Source organism: Aythya marila (assembly GCF_965140915.1).
Source record: "Aythya marila genome assembly, chromosome: 27".
NCBI classification, from domain to species: domain Eukaryota; kingdom Metazoa; phylum Chordata; class Aves; order Anseriformes; family Anatidae; genus Aythya; species Aythya marila.
In genome coordinates, this window is record NC_139068.1 from 1,442,438 (window position 1) to 1,458,778 (window position 16,341).

Here is a 16,341-nt window from a genome sequence, read left to right on the forward strand (position 1 = left end):
GGTCTCTGCGAGGACACTGCAAAGTCGGTGTGCTGGGGACAGCTGGGTGCAGCAGAAGGATGGGTGCTGGGGAAGGATGTGCTGGGGATGGGTAGGTGCTGGGGACAGATAGGTGCCGGGGAAGGATGGGTGCCAGGAAAGGATGGATGCTGCAGAAGGACAGGTACTGCAGAAGGATGGGAGGCAGCAGCAACCAAGCCCGGGAGCGCAATGGGGAACAAAAGCTCGCCCAAGCCCCACACCCTCGCAGCCGGCCGGGGGGGACAGGAGGAGCGGGAGGTCCCCGGCGTGGCGCAGCCCCGCCGGCGCTGGCACAGTGGCCCAGATCTGCCATTCCGCATGGCTTCCCCGGCCTCTCCCCACACCGGCTGCGGCAAGCAGGGCGCTCGTGTGGCGCCTCGCCCGCCGCCCGCTAATCCGACATGACTCTTCCATTAGAGACGAGATGCCGGCAAAGAGCTTTTCGGTGTAGGAATTAACTCCTTCTCCCACCCTGCACTGCAGGGCGAGGTCCTCTCCGTCCCCGTCACTCAGTTCTGCCCTCGCAGGTGTGTCCCCATCCTCCTCCTCTGAGGATGCGGGATGAAGGCAGGCACCGGCTGCTGGCCTGCATCATGAAGCCCTAAACACGGGATGGGGACGTAGGGGACTGCGGTGCTAAAGGGGTGCCCCCAGCGAGCCGATGTCACCCAAAATAGGGAGCACAGCGGGAGCTCAGGGTCAGCGTCCTAGCTGGGGGTTTGGACCGGGTGCTGCTCCCCGAGCGGGGGCTCCAGGATGTGGCGGGGATCGATCGGCTGCAGACGTGCCCGCAATGTCACGGGTGTCACAGCCCGGAGGTGTCAGCCTCTCACATCCAATGTGACACTGCGCGGGGGGGATGGCGGTGGCAGAGCTGCAGCAGCAGCTGGGTCCTCAGCCTGTGGGGTGGGCAGACGGTGCAGGATTCACTCTCCGGGAGCAGGAATGTTCCCCTCAGCCCCTGCCCCCAAGGTGTCCCTCATGCCCCTGGAGGTGACAGCATTGGGCCCCAGCAGCTTTACAGAGAGGGGATCAGAGCAGGACGCGGCTCCTGCCTTGCCCTGCAGCATGCTCGGGGCTCGGGAGCTGTCCCTGTGTGGGGATCGGGATCCCACACGTGCCCCATCCTCCCATGACAGCCAGAGCCCCGTGTCCTCGCTGCCCGCCGTGGCTGTGGGGTTTGGGGACCTCGGGTGACCCGAGCGATGCGGTTGGGAGCAGGTATCGGGTGACACGGGCTGGGAGCTCCCAGGCTCCCAGAGGCGATGGAGATCTGACCTGGATCCCAGCCACCCCTCCAGCTTCACCTGCAGTCACCTTCCAGGCCACCACGTGGCCCCATGTGGGGTCGGGGCCAGCTGCACCCACCAGTGTTGGGGCGGGGAGGTTGTGAAAGATTCTTCGGGGAGGGCGAAGCGTGTCTGGGCTGCACCCCTCCGCTGTGGGTGCCAGGCACCCTCCTGCCACCCAAGGGAGGTGCCAAGTGCCGGTGTGGGACACAGCCCGGCCACGGCTGTGCAGGGCTGCGGCGGGGCCCTGGTGTCCCCTGCTGAGGAACCCCCCCAGCATCCCGACGCGGAGCCACCCATGAAATATTCAGGCCATTTAGTGCGATTTCTGTGTCGGCGTTGAAAACTCCATGAATATTTCAGGCTGCATTAAAGTTTCATGGCTGCCGCGCTTTGGCGCAGCCCCGTGGACACCACTACCACGGGAAGCCCCTCTGCTGGGATGCTCCAGACTCCAGCAACCCATTTCCCCCTGTTTTATCCCCAAAACAGGCAGTGGTGTTGCAGTGAGGGCTGTGGCTCCCTGTAATGCTCTGGGAGCAACCTTGCTTCTCCATAGCCCCCATCAATGCCCACCCTGGGCACAAGAAGCTGCTCGCAGCTCCCTGAGCATCTTGCTGGGTCTCATTCTCCATGTCTCAAGTTTTCCAGGTCAGCCCCCACCAGAAAAGACCGTTCCCTGCTCCTCCACCAGCCCTCGTAACGCCGCTCTTCCCGTGTTTATATAACGGCGACGTCTCCTGTGGACTGGGGAGAGAATTGGCCGGGGAGAAATAATGAGGATAATTCGAGTCATTTGGGAAGATGAGGTTTGCGAGGTGCCCAGCATCTTCCACCTTTTACATGTTGTCTCTAATCATCCGCAATCTCGGATGGCCATTGATGGAGCTCGTTGCTGTGGCGACGGATGAATAGCCCTGGGATTGTAACATGCCAAAAAAGTGCCGTCCTTCCATCAAAACAACAACAACAACAACAAAAATATCATTCTGTTCAGGAAATTAAGCAGTTTGCAACCAAATAGCAGAGTCTGAAAGGGCTCCCGCGTCTGCTCTTTCCTCCCAGCTCCCGCCGCTGCGCTGGGTTTGTCAGGAACATGCCCGGCACCCCACCGAGTCCTTTGTACGCACCGGACAAGGAGAAGGTGGTAATTGCAAGGGGGTTTCTAACCCACTGAGCCTATTAAAAGGATTTTTATGCCCCCCACACCTTTCTTCTTCCCCAGATGTGTGTCATGCTGGCAGGGAGCGCGGGACGTTGCGGTGAGGGGCTAGCACAGCTCTGGGTCAATGTGTTAGCTGTGCGAGATCAGAGCCTGGGCAGCGGGGCTGTGGAGGAGGTGGTGGCAGTGTCTGGGGTGGGTGGTGAAGGTTTGGGTCCTGCTCCTTGCTTTGGGAAGCAGCAGTGCCAGAAAGGAACACGCAGAATCCCCAGCAGATCTCCCAGCACACTCTGCATGGATTCTCCTGTGCGTTACGTGGTGTTGCACCGGTCTCTTGCATGCTTTTTGAGCCAGGCTCTGGTCCCCACGGGCATCTCCGCTGCTCCCAAACACCGCCTGCCACCAACAAGATGAGAGCAACATAATTCAGAGCTGTGTTACCCCCACAACCATCCTGCGAGGGATGAGAAACCAAACCTCTGCAGGGCAAGCATTCAGCTGACAGCCTGGGAGAGCCCTGGGGTGCAGCAGGGCTGCACCCAGCTGCGGGCAGCGGGGAGGAGGAGGGAGAAAGCTGCACAGAGCAGCCTGGGGATAAGAAAGGGGCACGGTCCCACGGCCCGGGCTCCTCATGGGGCAGAGCTTTGCCACCATCCCCAGAGCCCCGCGCCCTCCCCGCGCTCAGCAGGAGCCAGATGGAGGCACATCCTGGCAGCACCGAAAGCCAAGGCAGTGGAGCAGGCTGGGGAGATTAACTCTGCTGGGAAAACAAGCTCAGCAGATGCTGCCGAGCGGAGGATACGTGCGCAGTGTGTGTGTGTGTGTGTGTGTGCGCGCGCACATGCGTGTGCTACAAGCACGTACATGTGCAGACGTAAGTGCTTGCGTGCGTGCTTATGTGTGCTGTGCAGCCGAGCTTCTGGCCTCAGAGAGGCAGGCTGGGTATTGGAAATTTGTCCTCGTCCTTTCATTGTGCTGCTTTGATAACAGTGATAATTGGCTAGAAATCGATACTCTTTTGCTCCTCGATTCTGCCACCCCGTCTCTCCCAGCCCTCCCCTCCCTGCACGCCTTGCTCCCTTAGGTGGAGTGACATTTCTGTGCTCTGCGCAGTCATTAGGTAACCCCGAGACTGGCCTTGGAGGGGGCTGATGCCACCCGACAGCGGGCAGAGACAGCAGCAGTGCCAGGCAGGGGGTGATGCTCCAGCAGCGTGTCCCCGTGCCGTTGGTGCCACAGCGGTGGCCACAGCAGGTCAGGGGACGAGGGGAGAGAGGAGCAGGGAGGGGACAGGTCCAGGCTGGGTCAACCAGGAGCCCCCTGCGGCCTTGAATATGAAAATAGCATCATGAGGAAATATGTAACAGCTCTGCTCACCGTGCCCCTTGCTCTCTGCCCTTGTCCCTCTGGCCAGGTGCCCCTACACCCTCCTTGGGGCCCCTGCTTCCACCCCAGGCTGGAAGCAGGGGGCTGGGGGGGGTTGGTTGAGGGCAGGAGGGGAGATGGAGGGGGTGAGAGGGTGGGGGCTGTGTCCGTGCGTGGGTGCCCACCTTTCCGTGAGAGCCTGGTGCCACCTGGTGGCCAGCACGCCCTGGCCGTGGCCTCTGCCTCGGCCTCGGCCTCTTCCCGGGTCCCCCAGCAGCTGTGGGGGCTCGGGGTGCTGCCCCGGGTGCCCCCCACCCTAATCTGTCCCAGGAAGGGGGTGGCGGCTGCTAGACTTGCTGCTCGCTCCAGCATCTTCCAGCAGCCCCAGCAGCTCCTGGAGGGACCCGGCGCAGCCCCTTGCTCTCGTGTCAGTGCCTGGGGCTGCTCGATTCATGCTTGCGCAGACCCCAACGCCCGTGTGGGTCCAGGGGGGTGCACCCCAGGACATGGATGGGAATGCTTGCACAGGCAGATGAGGGACAAAGCGTGACTTATTCAGCCCTTAAAAAAAAAAAAAATCAAACTGTACCCACAGATGCAGGAAACAGCCCCTTAAGGTTTCCTGGGTGTCCGGAGCCCCAAGAGCATCCCCAGGGCAAAGCCTGCTTTGGTTAACTGAAGAAATGCAGTAACACTGTGCCAGTGCCCACATAACCCACTAACATTTTTGTAGCCCCTGGGACAGGGAAGACAACCAGCCTTTTGGGCAGCAGCTGACCTTAATGGTGGTTTCTCAGGGGTTTTGCTCCCCACTGCTTGCCCAAACGCCCTGCCTGGCACTTTTTCCAAGTCCAGTCATTTGCAGGAGGCACCCACAAAGTCATGAACACAAGAGCATGGCTAGGGAGGAGGCTGCACCTTGGGCACCAGCTCACAGATGGACCAGCCTTATAGTGAGATGTCATGACAATACCCAAGCAGAGTTTAAGAAAAAAAAAAAAAAAAAAAAGGTTCAGAGAAGAGCAGCAGGGATGATCTGCAGCCTGCACAGCCTGCCTTCCAGCTGGAAACCTCCAGAACTCGGCTCTGCATAGTTCACTAAGGAGCGGTTCAACCACCATTGCCCAGTGCCTGCAGAGGGAAGAGCTCTCCTACTCCGCTGCTTTTTCATTCTGCTGACGAAGCAGAACAAAATGTGGGAGGTGGCGGCTGGCAAACTCCGAGGGGTTGATTGCAGCCGCTGCCGGGGCTGGCAGGTCCACGGCCTGTGCCTCCCTGTGCAATGGAAGCGTGGCTCTGCAGCATCATGCTGGGCCTCAGAGCACCCCGACATCCCTGTCTGTCTGTGAAGCAGCAGCGACACGGCCTGTTTGGGACTAAATGATCTCTGAATTAACTTTGTGTTAACAATGTTGATGTGCAGCGGGCTCCCCACTCCCAACTCTCCCCCTACAGCTGGGGCGCCATCAGCTGTGCCCTGGCCCCTATAGCTTTAGGGCACAGAGGTCCCAGTCCCTTCTCCTATAGTCTGTGTCCAACTGCATCACAGAATCATTAGGGCTGGAAAAGCCCTCCAAGGCCACCTGCTCCAACCATCGCCCCGCTACCAGCCCCTGCAGCAGGGCTTCCCAGACCCTCACAGCCAGAGCAAGGGGGTGCCGATGGGGCGGCCCCAGGGCCCTTCCCTATAGCGGGCATCACCCACGCCCGGTGCCAGGAGGTCCCCAAACCGATAACCGGGGGGCCCCAGCCCGGTGCCCGGGGGTCCCCAGCCCTCCCCTCCGGCCCCGTCTCCCCGTCCCGTCCCGTCCCGCCCGGTCGGGCCCTCCCCGGGGGAGGGCGCTCGGGGGCCGCGGTCCCTCCGCCGCGCCCGCCATGTTTCGCGGCCGCCCGCCCTGCCCGCCGCCCGCCTGAGCCTCCCGGCGGCCGCCCCCGGCCCGGCCCGGCCCGGCCCTGCCCGGCCCGGCCCGGCCCGGCGGCCGCCCGCCTCCGCCGGTGAGTGCGGCCCGGCCCGGCCCTGCCCGCAGCCTCCGCGTAGGCCGCGAAGCCTCGGCCTCGATTTCTGCGGCGAGCCGGGAGCGGGCGCCCGGCCCCGGCTGAGGGCGAGCTCCGGGGAGGGCCTCCCCCCGCCCTGCCCTGCCCACCCCCCGGGCCGGCGAGGCCGCGGGGGCTCCACAGCGCCCTGCGGGGCCTCCCCGCGGCGGGCCCCGCGCCAACGGCAGCTGCTGGGGTCCCGGAGGGGTCCCGAGCGCCGTGGCCGTGACTCGGGTTTGGGGTTTCTCTTTCAGGTGGGGGTCTCGGCCCCGCACGGGCAGCTCGGGGCGGCCTTGGCCTTGGAGCAGGGAGCGGCTCAGCTGCGGGGCGGCTTCCTCGGGGCGCCTCTCTGAGCGGAGCGGCGGACGGGAGGCCCGGTGGGTGAGTGGACGGGGGCTTTGGGTGGCCCAGGAGCGGTGTTAGCCCTGGCTTCTGACGGCCTTGAGCTGGTGCCGCCTCCAGGCTGCCTGGGGCTGGCTCGTGGACGGAGCAGCAAAAGGGGAAGAGGTCAGATCTCCCCTCGGGTTCTGTATTTCAGTGGGTTTTGCAGGAAGGCTACGTGCTGCTTGTGACCATCTGCGGGCTGCCCGTGGATGGCTAGGTAAGGCAGCCTGCTGAGGGGTAGCTAAACTTGTCAAATGTAGCAGCAATCCTCTATTTCTGTCTCTAGGGTCACTCAAAATTAGAAACAACTTATGAAAATCATTCTGTGAGTGGTGGTGGTTGCCACCTGGTTGCAGTCACAGCGATTCAGCCTTTCAGGTTTGCTCTGTGCTAACCACAACCTTTGTGCAGCCTGGCCAGGGGAGCTGAGTGCGGAGGAGGCTCCTGCGGCTGCTTGTGCTGAAGGAGAGGTTGGTCTGAATTGAGGAACCCCAGGTCTGGTAACGGGAACACTGGTCTGAGCTCTGCAAAGGAAACCCCAGTTGCAGAGCTGAGATTCCTATCGCACAGCTGAGGACAAGGAGGAACAAAGCAGAGCTGATTCACTTCCTTCCCACAGGAGCGCTCCTGGGGGTTGTTATTTCGTGATCCCGTCACCTTATTCCTTTTGCAGAGCAAGTTTTGTGGGTGCGTGAAAGAAAGTGGCCGAGTTAGTTGTGAAGCTGTGGATGCTTTGTGTGTCTGTGCTGGGAGAAGGAGGCACGCTGCTGGGAGCTCCCCAGAGCAGCGCCTCGTGTTTGCTAGGGCACTCCCAAGCGAGAGCCACCTGTGAACGTCCATGTCCCTTGTCCTGTGCCAAAGCTGGACAGGCCACGGCCACGTTGTTCACACAAAGGGACCAGGCCGGGGAAGCTGGCTCTGCTCTGCTCTGCTTCCTGAGGAAATGCGGATGACGGAAGGGGGAAATCCTTGCTGCAGAGCTCCGGCACCCAGCTGAAAGAACTCGTCCTGCCACTCGGGCTGGGTGCTGTGCTCCTTTTTGTCTGGTGTAAATCTGTAGTGCTGGGGCACTGCTCGGTGCTACCCTGGAAGCAGGATCTTGCCTGCAGAACAGTGCATAATTCCAGCTACTGATGATGTTTTATGTTTTATATCTCTTTGTTCCATCTGAATTTGTTTTTATTTTTATTTATTGCTGGGAGTTACTGCTTACGGTTTAGAGAGTGCAGTGCAGTCTGGCCATATAAATGCTGTGCCACGTGTGGCTGGAAGGGGTCAGCTCCTGGGTATGTAGGCAACAGCATGGGATGCAGAGAGTAAGATTCATTTTGAAAGTAGGATCACGGTTTCTATTGTTCCTCTTAGGGAGGTGTTCCAGAACCGCACCTTATTGATGGAAAGAAGCCTTATTCTTATTTCCAGCCTAAATATAGAAACCTCTGGTTCTCCTTATCCAGCAGCATATGTCAGGAAACGCTTTTAATATGTCAGACTTGAGAGTCAGTAGGTTTCTTTTGAATCACTTGCATCATCTTCCTGAGAATTAAAAAACTAAAACTGTCTGGTCGTGAAAATGAATGGTGCTGAGCGCAGACTGTAACTAATTAACCTGGATGCTGGCCGTTTGACCTGTATTTGTTGCTCCGGTGTTTGCAGGAGTCATTAGTCATGCTGTGATGGCACTCGCTACATTTGAGAGCGGATCGTCCAGGCCTTATGTGTGTATCTTACAGAGAGTTTAGCAAGCTCTGTGGTTCGGAGGGACTCCTGTTGACTTTTCAGGCTTTGTGGCAGCAGAGTTGTGTATTCTGTCGCTGCTTACAAGCCCTCTGTATCTTTAGCTCAGGGGGCTCAGATTGCATTGTTGTGTGCATGCAGGAACCAGACTCTTGGGATCCTTTGTGCTCCTTCCTGATCAGCTGCAGTATACAATGAACTAGTTCTTTGACCGTAACAGCTGTCTCATTTTCATTCCTGTTTTTAGCTTGGTGTCTTGAGGGAGAAAGAATGGCTCAAGAGACGAATCAAACCCAGGTGCCTCTGCTGTGCACCACTGGCTGTGGATTTTATGGCAGCCCCCGAACCAATGGGATGTGCTCCATTTGCTATAAGGAATTTCTGCAGAGGCAACAGAGCAGTGACCGGATAAGCCCATCAGGTAGAGCATTTTTGTCCCAGAAATCTATCTTAAATAAGTGCCTGGATGCAAACTGTGTTAGAGCGTGATACTGGTATTAGTCACCAGCAGATTGACCCCCAAAAAACTCTGTTCCTTGTAAGAGGGTTGGTTGTTCTCTTCCCAGACCCAGCTGTTTGTGAAACCCCGTCTCAGTCAGCACCTTCCAGTAAACTGTAAAACTTCGCTTGCCCTAACAGTGGCCCAGATTTATAACTATAACCTTCCTCCTGAGTTCTGTGGTGACTGCTGGAAACCATGACCCTCCAAACCATTTGTTTGGTCCCTCCAAACAAACAGAATTTTATTTGGCCTTTTGAGTTTGCATAGGCAAAACCAATGAAATAAAAGCTTTGTTTCTTGCAGCTAAGCACAGCTGACATATCAGTGAGTTGGGAAGAAACTAGGCACACAGAAGGGGTGCTCTTAGCATCAGCAGCAGGGTTTTTTCTTGCTGAGAGTCTGTGCAGATGCCCCCTGTACTGACTTCACAACACCAGTGAGAAATGCCTTCTGGAGATCTCTAGTTTTGTTCCTGAGCGTAGTAATGGCATTGCTTGAATTACCCACTCAAAATGTATATCAGCTCTTGCTGACAGAGGATTAATCACAAAGGGTTTTTCTAAACACCCTGGTTTAGATCCTTGAATGACATAAACCAACACGGTTCTATTGAGGCCAGTTCTTTTCAGCAGAGAGGGATCTGGTTCTTATACTTAAGAGCAGTAACACTGGATTGGAGGGATGTTGGTACTACAACTCTTCTATTGATACTCATAGGAGAATTCTGCTGCTGATGTGGCATTTGCTTTGCAATGCTGAAGGAAAAGAAGGGAAATCAAAGAGTGCCAGAGGTGTCATGGGTGGCTGAAGTCAGATTGTACCAGATGTTAAAAAAACACACAGTAGTGGAAGGTACACAGCATATAACTGCTGCAAATATACACTCACCCCTCGAAAAGGAGCTCACAGATCCTGAGGAGCTGAGCAGATCTCCATAAGTGAGGTCTTTGGCTCTCAGGAAGATGAGCAGCTCGTTTCAGAAGGTTGCTCTGATCCTGATTAAGGAGCCATTCCTGATCTAGTGTAAGAATAGCTGCACCGGGTCATGGTGAGGTCTATTTGGCCTGGTGTTCTGTCCCCACAGAGACCTACACACAAATTTGGAGGGGAGAGTGTAAGAATAGGGGAGCTGGGAGTGATCCCAACCTGGCTGTGCCCTGCCAGCTCCTGGTAGAGAGCAGGAGGTTTAAGCCTGCTGGAAATGCTCCATCCTGCTTTCTCCTAGCACCTGAGGAACTTGCTAACATTTCTAAAACTTTTCTGAGATTGTGATCTTGTTTCTCAGCAGCCAGTGGTCCCAACAGCAGCCCCATGGCAGCAGACTCGATTGCAGGGCAGCATGCAGAAGGAGACTCCACACCTGAGGATGTGAAAGCCAGGTAGGGGCGTAGTCTGGGGGGGTCTCTACAGCCGTGATACAAACCAACCCTGGGACACAAGGGGTGGGCTCTCATCCTTTGCATAGCCAAAGAAATCTGTAAAACAGGCTGGATCAAACACAGGTCACTGTGACCCTGGTTTAACTGGAGGACTGAGATGTTCCTGACGATGATTACTGGTTCAAAGTCAGGTACCAGAGGTCAGTAGTAAATTAAAATCCCGGAGTAAACTGGTTCTCTTACAGCCAGTGCTCTGTGTCCATCACTAGCTATGTTAAACTGCTCGGTTTCAACTCAGTCCTAAGTGAAGGCACCTGGTGATGATCCAGTCTGGGAGCTGTGAGAGCAGAATTAGGGACCTCAGTCATATTTGATAGGAAGGAAGACACTACTACTACTTTTTTGAGCTCTCCCATTACATTACAGTCATGACTCATAACTCTGTTTCCATGGCCTTGGTCTTGTTTTTGGGGCTGCTACCTTGGCTTTGAGATACAGTGGGGTAGAAAAGGAAACAGAGATTATCACATATTTGTGCCTATAAAAAACTTTGATCCCAAGTCTCAAGGGCATGTGGCCTACTGTACTCCTGAGCTCCCTCCAAGTATAATGAAACTAAGTTTATGAGCTGAAGATCTCTCCCGCCTAACTGTTCATCAAGAAAAATATTTGTGTTTGCTCTATGGTTTGTTCGTTGCAAATGCTCCCAGTGCTCAGACTCCTGTGACCCATCAGATGACAGCCATGAGCATATCCAGAGAAGAAAACAGCAGCGAGACGGAAGGGTTCATCAAGACAGAGGAAGGCACATCAGCATCTTCCTCATCAGGTAGACTGATTGGTTTGGCCTTGCACAAGTTGACACCAATCTAGCAAGTCATTTTCAGCAGCAAGCACAACACTGGCCAGGGGACAGTTGTTAGCCACTGGCAGTGAAGGTAACAGGGAGAGAAAACACTGCCCCCAAGGGCAGGCCGAGAGATTGCTTCGTGGGCTGAGAGCTGAGTGTCTGCCAGCCCTCAGCTTGCTGGCAGGAGGATCATCTTCCATGACGCCTATCTTAGTGAATGGCAGGAAGCCCAGAGCGTCCCACAGCCTGCTGCATGGCTGCTGTCAGCTGCACGCTGCAGGGCTGTGCCAGCTCTCGAGGGAGGAGCAGAGATGGATCCAGTGTAGTGCTGGGAGAGGAGCTGAGACCCTGGAGCAGTGTTTGTGATGGTGGCCAAGGGCAGCCGGTGGCCCAGGCGTCGTGCTGTGTGATCGGAGGCATCCCTGCTCCTCAGAGGGATGTAACGCTGTCAGTCTGTTTGCAGAGAGGATACGGGGAAGTGGTAGAGCAGTGTGGGTGTCACTGGCCAGCAGGACACATCCTCTGGTTGATCTGTTACAAGGCAAGACTTCATGCTGCAGCACAGCTGTGACCAAGCGACATTGCATTGGAGGCACCCACCTTTAGCTAAAACTGACAGTTTGCTTGTGTACAAAGCTTAAAAGAAAACAACACAGGGTTGTTAGCTGTTTTTAAAAAAAAGCAACAAAGACTCCAGTCACTGCGTGTGATTGTGCAGTTTTTGTTTGGTAATCCCTTGCTTGCAAGCCCAGGAGACAGTTTACAACAGGCAGGTGAGAGACTGTTCAGTCAAAGAGAGACTTGAAAGAGCCTGCCCCTCATCTGGTTGTGGGGTTACTAGAAAGTTGTTTAGGGTCAGATCCACAAAGCTGTCTCTGCCTCTGTTGGTCTCCTTAGCCTGGTTTTCAGTGCCGTGTGCGCTGCAGGTGTGTATCTTCTAGCAGCTGGAGCTCCTCCCTCCTGTTGACTCTAGCCTGCTTAGGTGCTGTAGGAAATCCTGCTAAGCATCAGTGACCTTTAACAATCTGGCTTTCAGAGCTCAGTTTTCCTTTTGGTAGATTAGAGACAGTGATGAGTATCTGTGCAAAGCATTCTGAGACCTACATACGAGGAACACTTACATAAGAGTCAACAAAAATAATTACTAGTACTTACAAGGGGTTAATTTTTTTTTTTTTTTTAAACAAAGATTAACTCCAGGCTCAGATGTGCACTTGTATTACTGAACATCAGCTAAGCTGACTGTCTGTGTGCATTCTTAACCCACAGCAAGCACCAGGTAATTCTACTTAGCATTACCTTTTCTCAGCATGAGCTAAATAGCGTCACGTTACCCTATGTATGCCTTAGCTAAACCTTAATATCTTGGTGTTGTTTCTGAGTCTTGGACTTAGGGAACTGAGAAAGAACGTGAAGCTGCGTGGGGCACACAGATCTCTGTCTGTGGAAGAAGACAAACCTCAGTTAGGGGTTCGATGTCTGCAGGCTGTTAACTGTTGGGGCCAGAGTGTGCAGGTGGAGGTGTTTGTCTGGCACAGACCCAGAATCAAGCAGCTACGGGAATAAAATGAATGTGTGGCGTAGTTCATCAAGACAGGTAACAAAACCCTGGTCTTTGTTTCAGGTACTCTTCTCGAAACATCTCAGAACACAGCTGAGAGCAAGACATCTTCAGAAAAGCCAAAACAGAAAAAGAATCGCTGCTTCACGTGCCGGAAGAAGATAGGGCTGACTGGTAAGACCCTGACTGTGAGGAAACCTGCCTGCAGCCTCAGCAGTTGGGTTTCGTAGCCCCACAAACAGATCACTTCGTGCTGTGATGCTGCCTGAGTTCAGAGGGCTGGCACGGGTCAGTGCTTGGAGGTACCCCTCCCAAAAGTATTTCACATCTGCAAGACGTGGTGCCATAGGGCAGGTGGGAAGAGGACTCTGATCTGCAAACAGAGCTGTCCCTGGCAGTAGTGTGGGGAATCTGACGCTCATCATGGTTTCCCTGCCAGCCCTTGAATTCTGGGTTGCAGAACTGGATGGAGCAGTGTCTGTGGGGTTATTTCTGCTGCTTGGCAAAAGCTGTTTGCAGAAGCAAAGGCAGTGCTCGCTGTTGATCTGATTCTGCTCCTATTCGAATCAGCAGTAAAACCTTGGTGATACTGATATGAAGGGAGTTAGAGTCAAACTGAAAATCCCACTCTAGGACTCATCCTATTTGTTCAAGTTGCTTGACTTGTGCCATTAGCTTTCTTAGAGCAGGGTGGCGCTGAGCATTGAGCCTGTAAAGCCAAATAGCGAGAGGTGCTGCAGTGGTGTCGGGTGGCTGGTATCAATTGTAGAATCACTGGGAAAACTGGCCCTGGAAGAAAATTCATGAAGCAGTTAACTTGCCTGCAATTTGTTAATAAAAACATAATTCCCCTAAACTGACTCTTGGCATTTAGTTTTCCCTGGCAGAAGTTAACCTTAGCGCCGTGCAGGTCACGCTGTTCTAGCAGAGCTCTCTCCTCTTTAGCCTCCTTAGTGCGTTCAGCAGTCAGCAGCTGCACTTGCACTTGTGCTTTCATTGATGTAAGCTGCTTTGGCAGAGTCTGGCCCAGAAGGTTTGTCCAGCACCTGGCACTTCAGAGCTTGGAGATTTGAGGGCACTGTCATAGAATAAGTGCAGGTTTATAAGGCTGGGACTGCAGGGAAGGCAAAGTTTGGTGTTAGATGTAGGAAAGTGGATTCTGTAGTTTTAATGCCCCCTAAACCCTTTCCTTCCTTTTGAGAAGCTGTTGTTGAAGCAACTGCATCCTCAAGCTGCAGAGTACGGCATAATGAAGTTATTTTGTGGCTGTGCCTACCCTTCAGATCTGCAGGGAGGATAGATTTCCTGGATGGGTGTTTCCTTAAGAGCTTCAGGCTCAGAAGTCACTTCTCCTGTAGGAATCAGCTTGCAGGGAACTCCTGAGAATTCAAGGCATTTAGGATAAAACGAGTTTTCTCAAGTAGGTGTAAACTGGCACCTCATAGCCTTGTGTTTAGGATCTGTGCAGCCTGTAATTGCTACAAGGGAGAGCGTGGTTCACTGCTGGCACAGTGGGGAGCTGATCTGTGCTGAAGCAAATCCCTTCCCTTCTCCGTGCCTCAGTTTCCCCATGTGCTGTGATAACGGTCGCACTTCTGGACAGCACTGTGTCTAAGTGAAGTGACTAAATTACGAACTTTGAAGGCCTAAACAGCTTGAAAGTGATGCTGATGAGGTCAAGGTTTTGCTGCTCGCCACCTCACTGCTGGCCAGTCCAGGTGCTGCTGCTGTGATGCTCTGGAGGGCTCGGCTGCGGCTGCCTGCTCACGGCCTGGGCTAGAAATCAGGCTCTCTGCAGTCTCCTGCATATTCCTTGTCCCTGGGGAAGGAGGAGAGCAGCTGCTTGGGGAGCTTTTCCCACTGCTGTGACAGCTGGCCCTGCCCGGAGCACGTGTGTGCTCACAGCAGCCCTGAGAGCGGCTCAACCAGAAGAGACCAAAACTGTGGCCCAAGATCGTGCCCTACCCCAGCTCCCTTTCACCCAGGGAGGACACAGACCCCCCCTCACTGGCTCGGCCTCCTCTTTCTGCGTTACGGGAGCTTCACGGTGTAGCAGGAGAGGGCCAGACCCTGCTGGGTGGTGACTGATGTGGTTTTGTCTCTGCTCTTCTTCCCCACAGGCTTTGACTGCCGCTGCGGGAACCTGTTCTGTGCCATTCACCGGTACTCAGACATGCACGCCTGCCCCTATGACTACAAGGCAGAAGCCGCTGAGAAGATCCGGAAGGAGAACCCCGTCGTCGTAGCTGAGAAGATCCAGAAGCTGTGAACGGGGCTGAGCGGCGCGAACTACAGCCTGGTGGCCTGGTGCTCCCCCCGGCCTCCCGGCCTCCCTCCTCCTCCCAGCCCCACCAGTGGACATGGGGATCCAGCAGCACACGCAAACCAGCACCTGGGCAGGGTGGCTCCTTGCACCTCCTTGGCAGAAGCATGGTGTTCCTCCTCTCCCCGCAGTCCTACAGGGCTCAGCCGATCCATTTCTGCCCAGCTCCCACGAGGATGACGGCCCTCACGTGCTCCACGTGCCACCTTGGCGCTCGTCTTCTGCCGGGGCAGCGCGTGGGCGCAGGCAGCAGCGCTCAGCCAGCCCGTCCCTCCAGCCCGCGGCTCCGGGCCCTGCAAACTGCCCGGGACTCGTGGCTGGAGCCCCTGAGCTGCCCCCGGACTTCCCTCCCTCTGCCCCACCGTCTGCTCTTGCAGGACGCAGAAGGGGAAGCTGAGGGTTCCCAGCAGCCGTCCCACCCCTGCCCGCCGAGCGGTGTTTGGTCTCAGACGCAGAAAAGCGGATTCTGTAGTTTAATGCCTCCTAAACCCCTCCCTTCCCTTTCAGAAGCTGTTGTTGAAGCAACTGCATCCTTAAGCTGCAGAGTGTGGCACAGTAAAGTTATTTTGTGGCTTGCCGTGACACAGACACCCTCCAGCCACAGGTCAGGACGTGGAAGCAAGCACTGCTCCACGTGGGGAAGGGCATGCAGAGGGCTCTGGGGCAGGCACAAAGTCACAGGGAGGGTTCTGGGGTGCCCAGAAGTGCATAGAGAGGCTCCGGGGCTTTCCAGAAAGCACGTGGAGAGCCCTGGGGAACACAGAAGGGCACCCAGGGGGCTCTGGGGAGCTCAGAACCACACGTGGCAGCATCTGGGGAACACCAAAAAACACACAGAAGGTTTGGGGGGGGGCAAGGAAGGGGGAGGGGGGACACCAGGGCTCTGCTTTTGGGGAAAGAGGGGCCGGGACTGCCAGCTTCCAGCTGTCTCACCAGCACTGACATCCTGATGGGTCCCAGGGGCAACAGCAGCCTCTGCCCCGCTTCAGCTGCCCCTTGCCAACGCTTTCCTCAGGTTTTAGTTTACCAAGGCGTGTGAGCGGTGGCATGTTTTAGTGCTGGGATGTGTCGGGGCTGCCAGCCTGGCTCCGTGCCCTGGGGTTTGGTGTCGTTCTGGTTGGGAACGAGCCTTGGCACTGAGTGAGCCCCACGGGAATCCTGCCTCATTTGTGTGTGTGGAGATTTCAGAATTTCACAGATCTCAGTGCGGTGTGGAGATCTCAGAAGGGCCTGCCAGTGGGCGGGGGGAAGCACAGCTTGGCTCCCCTGCCTGCACCAAGCACCAGGTATCGCCACCACCCCTCGGGTCACATTTGCACAAAGTTTGTGTGCCCCTGGGGAGGGAACGCGGCTGTGGAGGGGACAGGGAAGGCCCTGGGGCAGCAGGGCAGACACCAGCTTCCCCCCACCTCCCTTTTTCTATTTCCCTCCTTGTAGAAAGTACGAGCCCGGATCTATGAATACGAATACGGCCTCATTTGCTTGGATGCTCTGCGAGATTCTCTGTGGGCGGGGGGTTCCACCTGGGGTGGCTCGGGGCTCTTTGGGGCAGTGGGGGCACCGTGGCCGTGTGCCTGCCCTCGACACGCCGTGCCTCAGTTTCTCCACCTCCAGCAGCAAGTGGGGGGTGGTTCAAGCAGCAGCCCTGGTAGAAGCAGCGGGGTTGTGCAGGGCCTCGTGCTGCGGGGCTTGGAGACGGGGTCCTGGGTGATGCTGCAGTCAGGGGACGAGGCC

At 56.0% G+C, this 16,341-nt stretch overlaps 1 protein-coding gene across 4 annotated transcripts; it reads left to right on the forward strand.

Annotated features, from left to right (window-relative positions):
- Window positions 1–5,696: 5,696 nt before the first annotated feature.
- On the forward strand, window positions 5,697–15,184 carry LOC309887793 (AN1-type zinc finger protein 5-like). Of its 4 annotated transcripts, none has more exons than XM_082779759.1 (7): window positions 5,697–5,832; window positions 6,126–6,252; window positions 8,240–8,413; window positions 9,780–9,873; window positions 10,584–10,702; window positions 12,348–12,458; window positions 14,405–15,184. In XM_082779759.1, exons 3-7 carry the CDS (start codon window positions 8,263–8,265, stop codon window positions 14,551–14,553), a joined length of 624 nt encoding a protein of 207 aa, XP_082635885.1. In that variant the 5' UTR covers window positions 5,697–5,832; window positions 6,126–6,252; window positions 8,240–8,262; the 3' UTR covers window positions 14,554–15,184. The 4 variants fall into 4 exon arrangements, with proteins under 4 accessions (XP_082635885.1, XP_082635884.1, XP_082635882.1 ...); XM_082779758.1 differs by having other exon boundaries at window positions 9,783–9,873; XM_082779756.1 differs by having other exon boundaries at window positions 5,703–5,832; window positions 6,126–6,248.
- Window positions 15,185–16,341: the final 1,157 nt, after the last annotated feature.

Coding starts and splice junctions, on each gene's coding strand:
- LOC309887793 (XM_082779759.1), top strand. CDS start 8,263: ATGGCTCAAGAGACGAATCAAACCCAGGTGCCTCTGCTGTGCACCACT. Junction 8,414..9,779: donor TGACCGGATAAGCCCATCAG/GTAGAGCATTTT, acceptor CTTGTTTCTCAG/CAGCCAGTGGTCCCAACAGC. Junction 12,459..14,404: donor GAAGAAGATAGGGCTGACTG/GTAAGACCCTGA, acceptor TCTTCCCCACAG/GCTTTGACTGCCGCTGCGGG.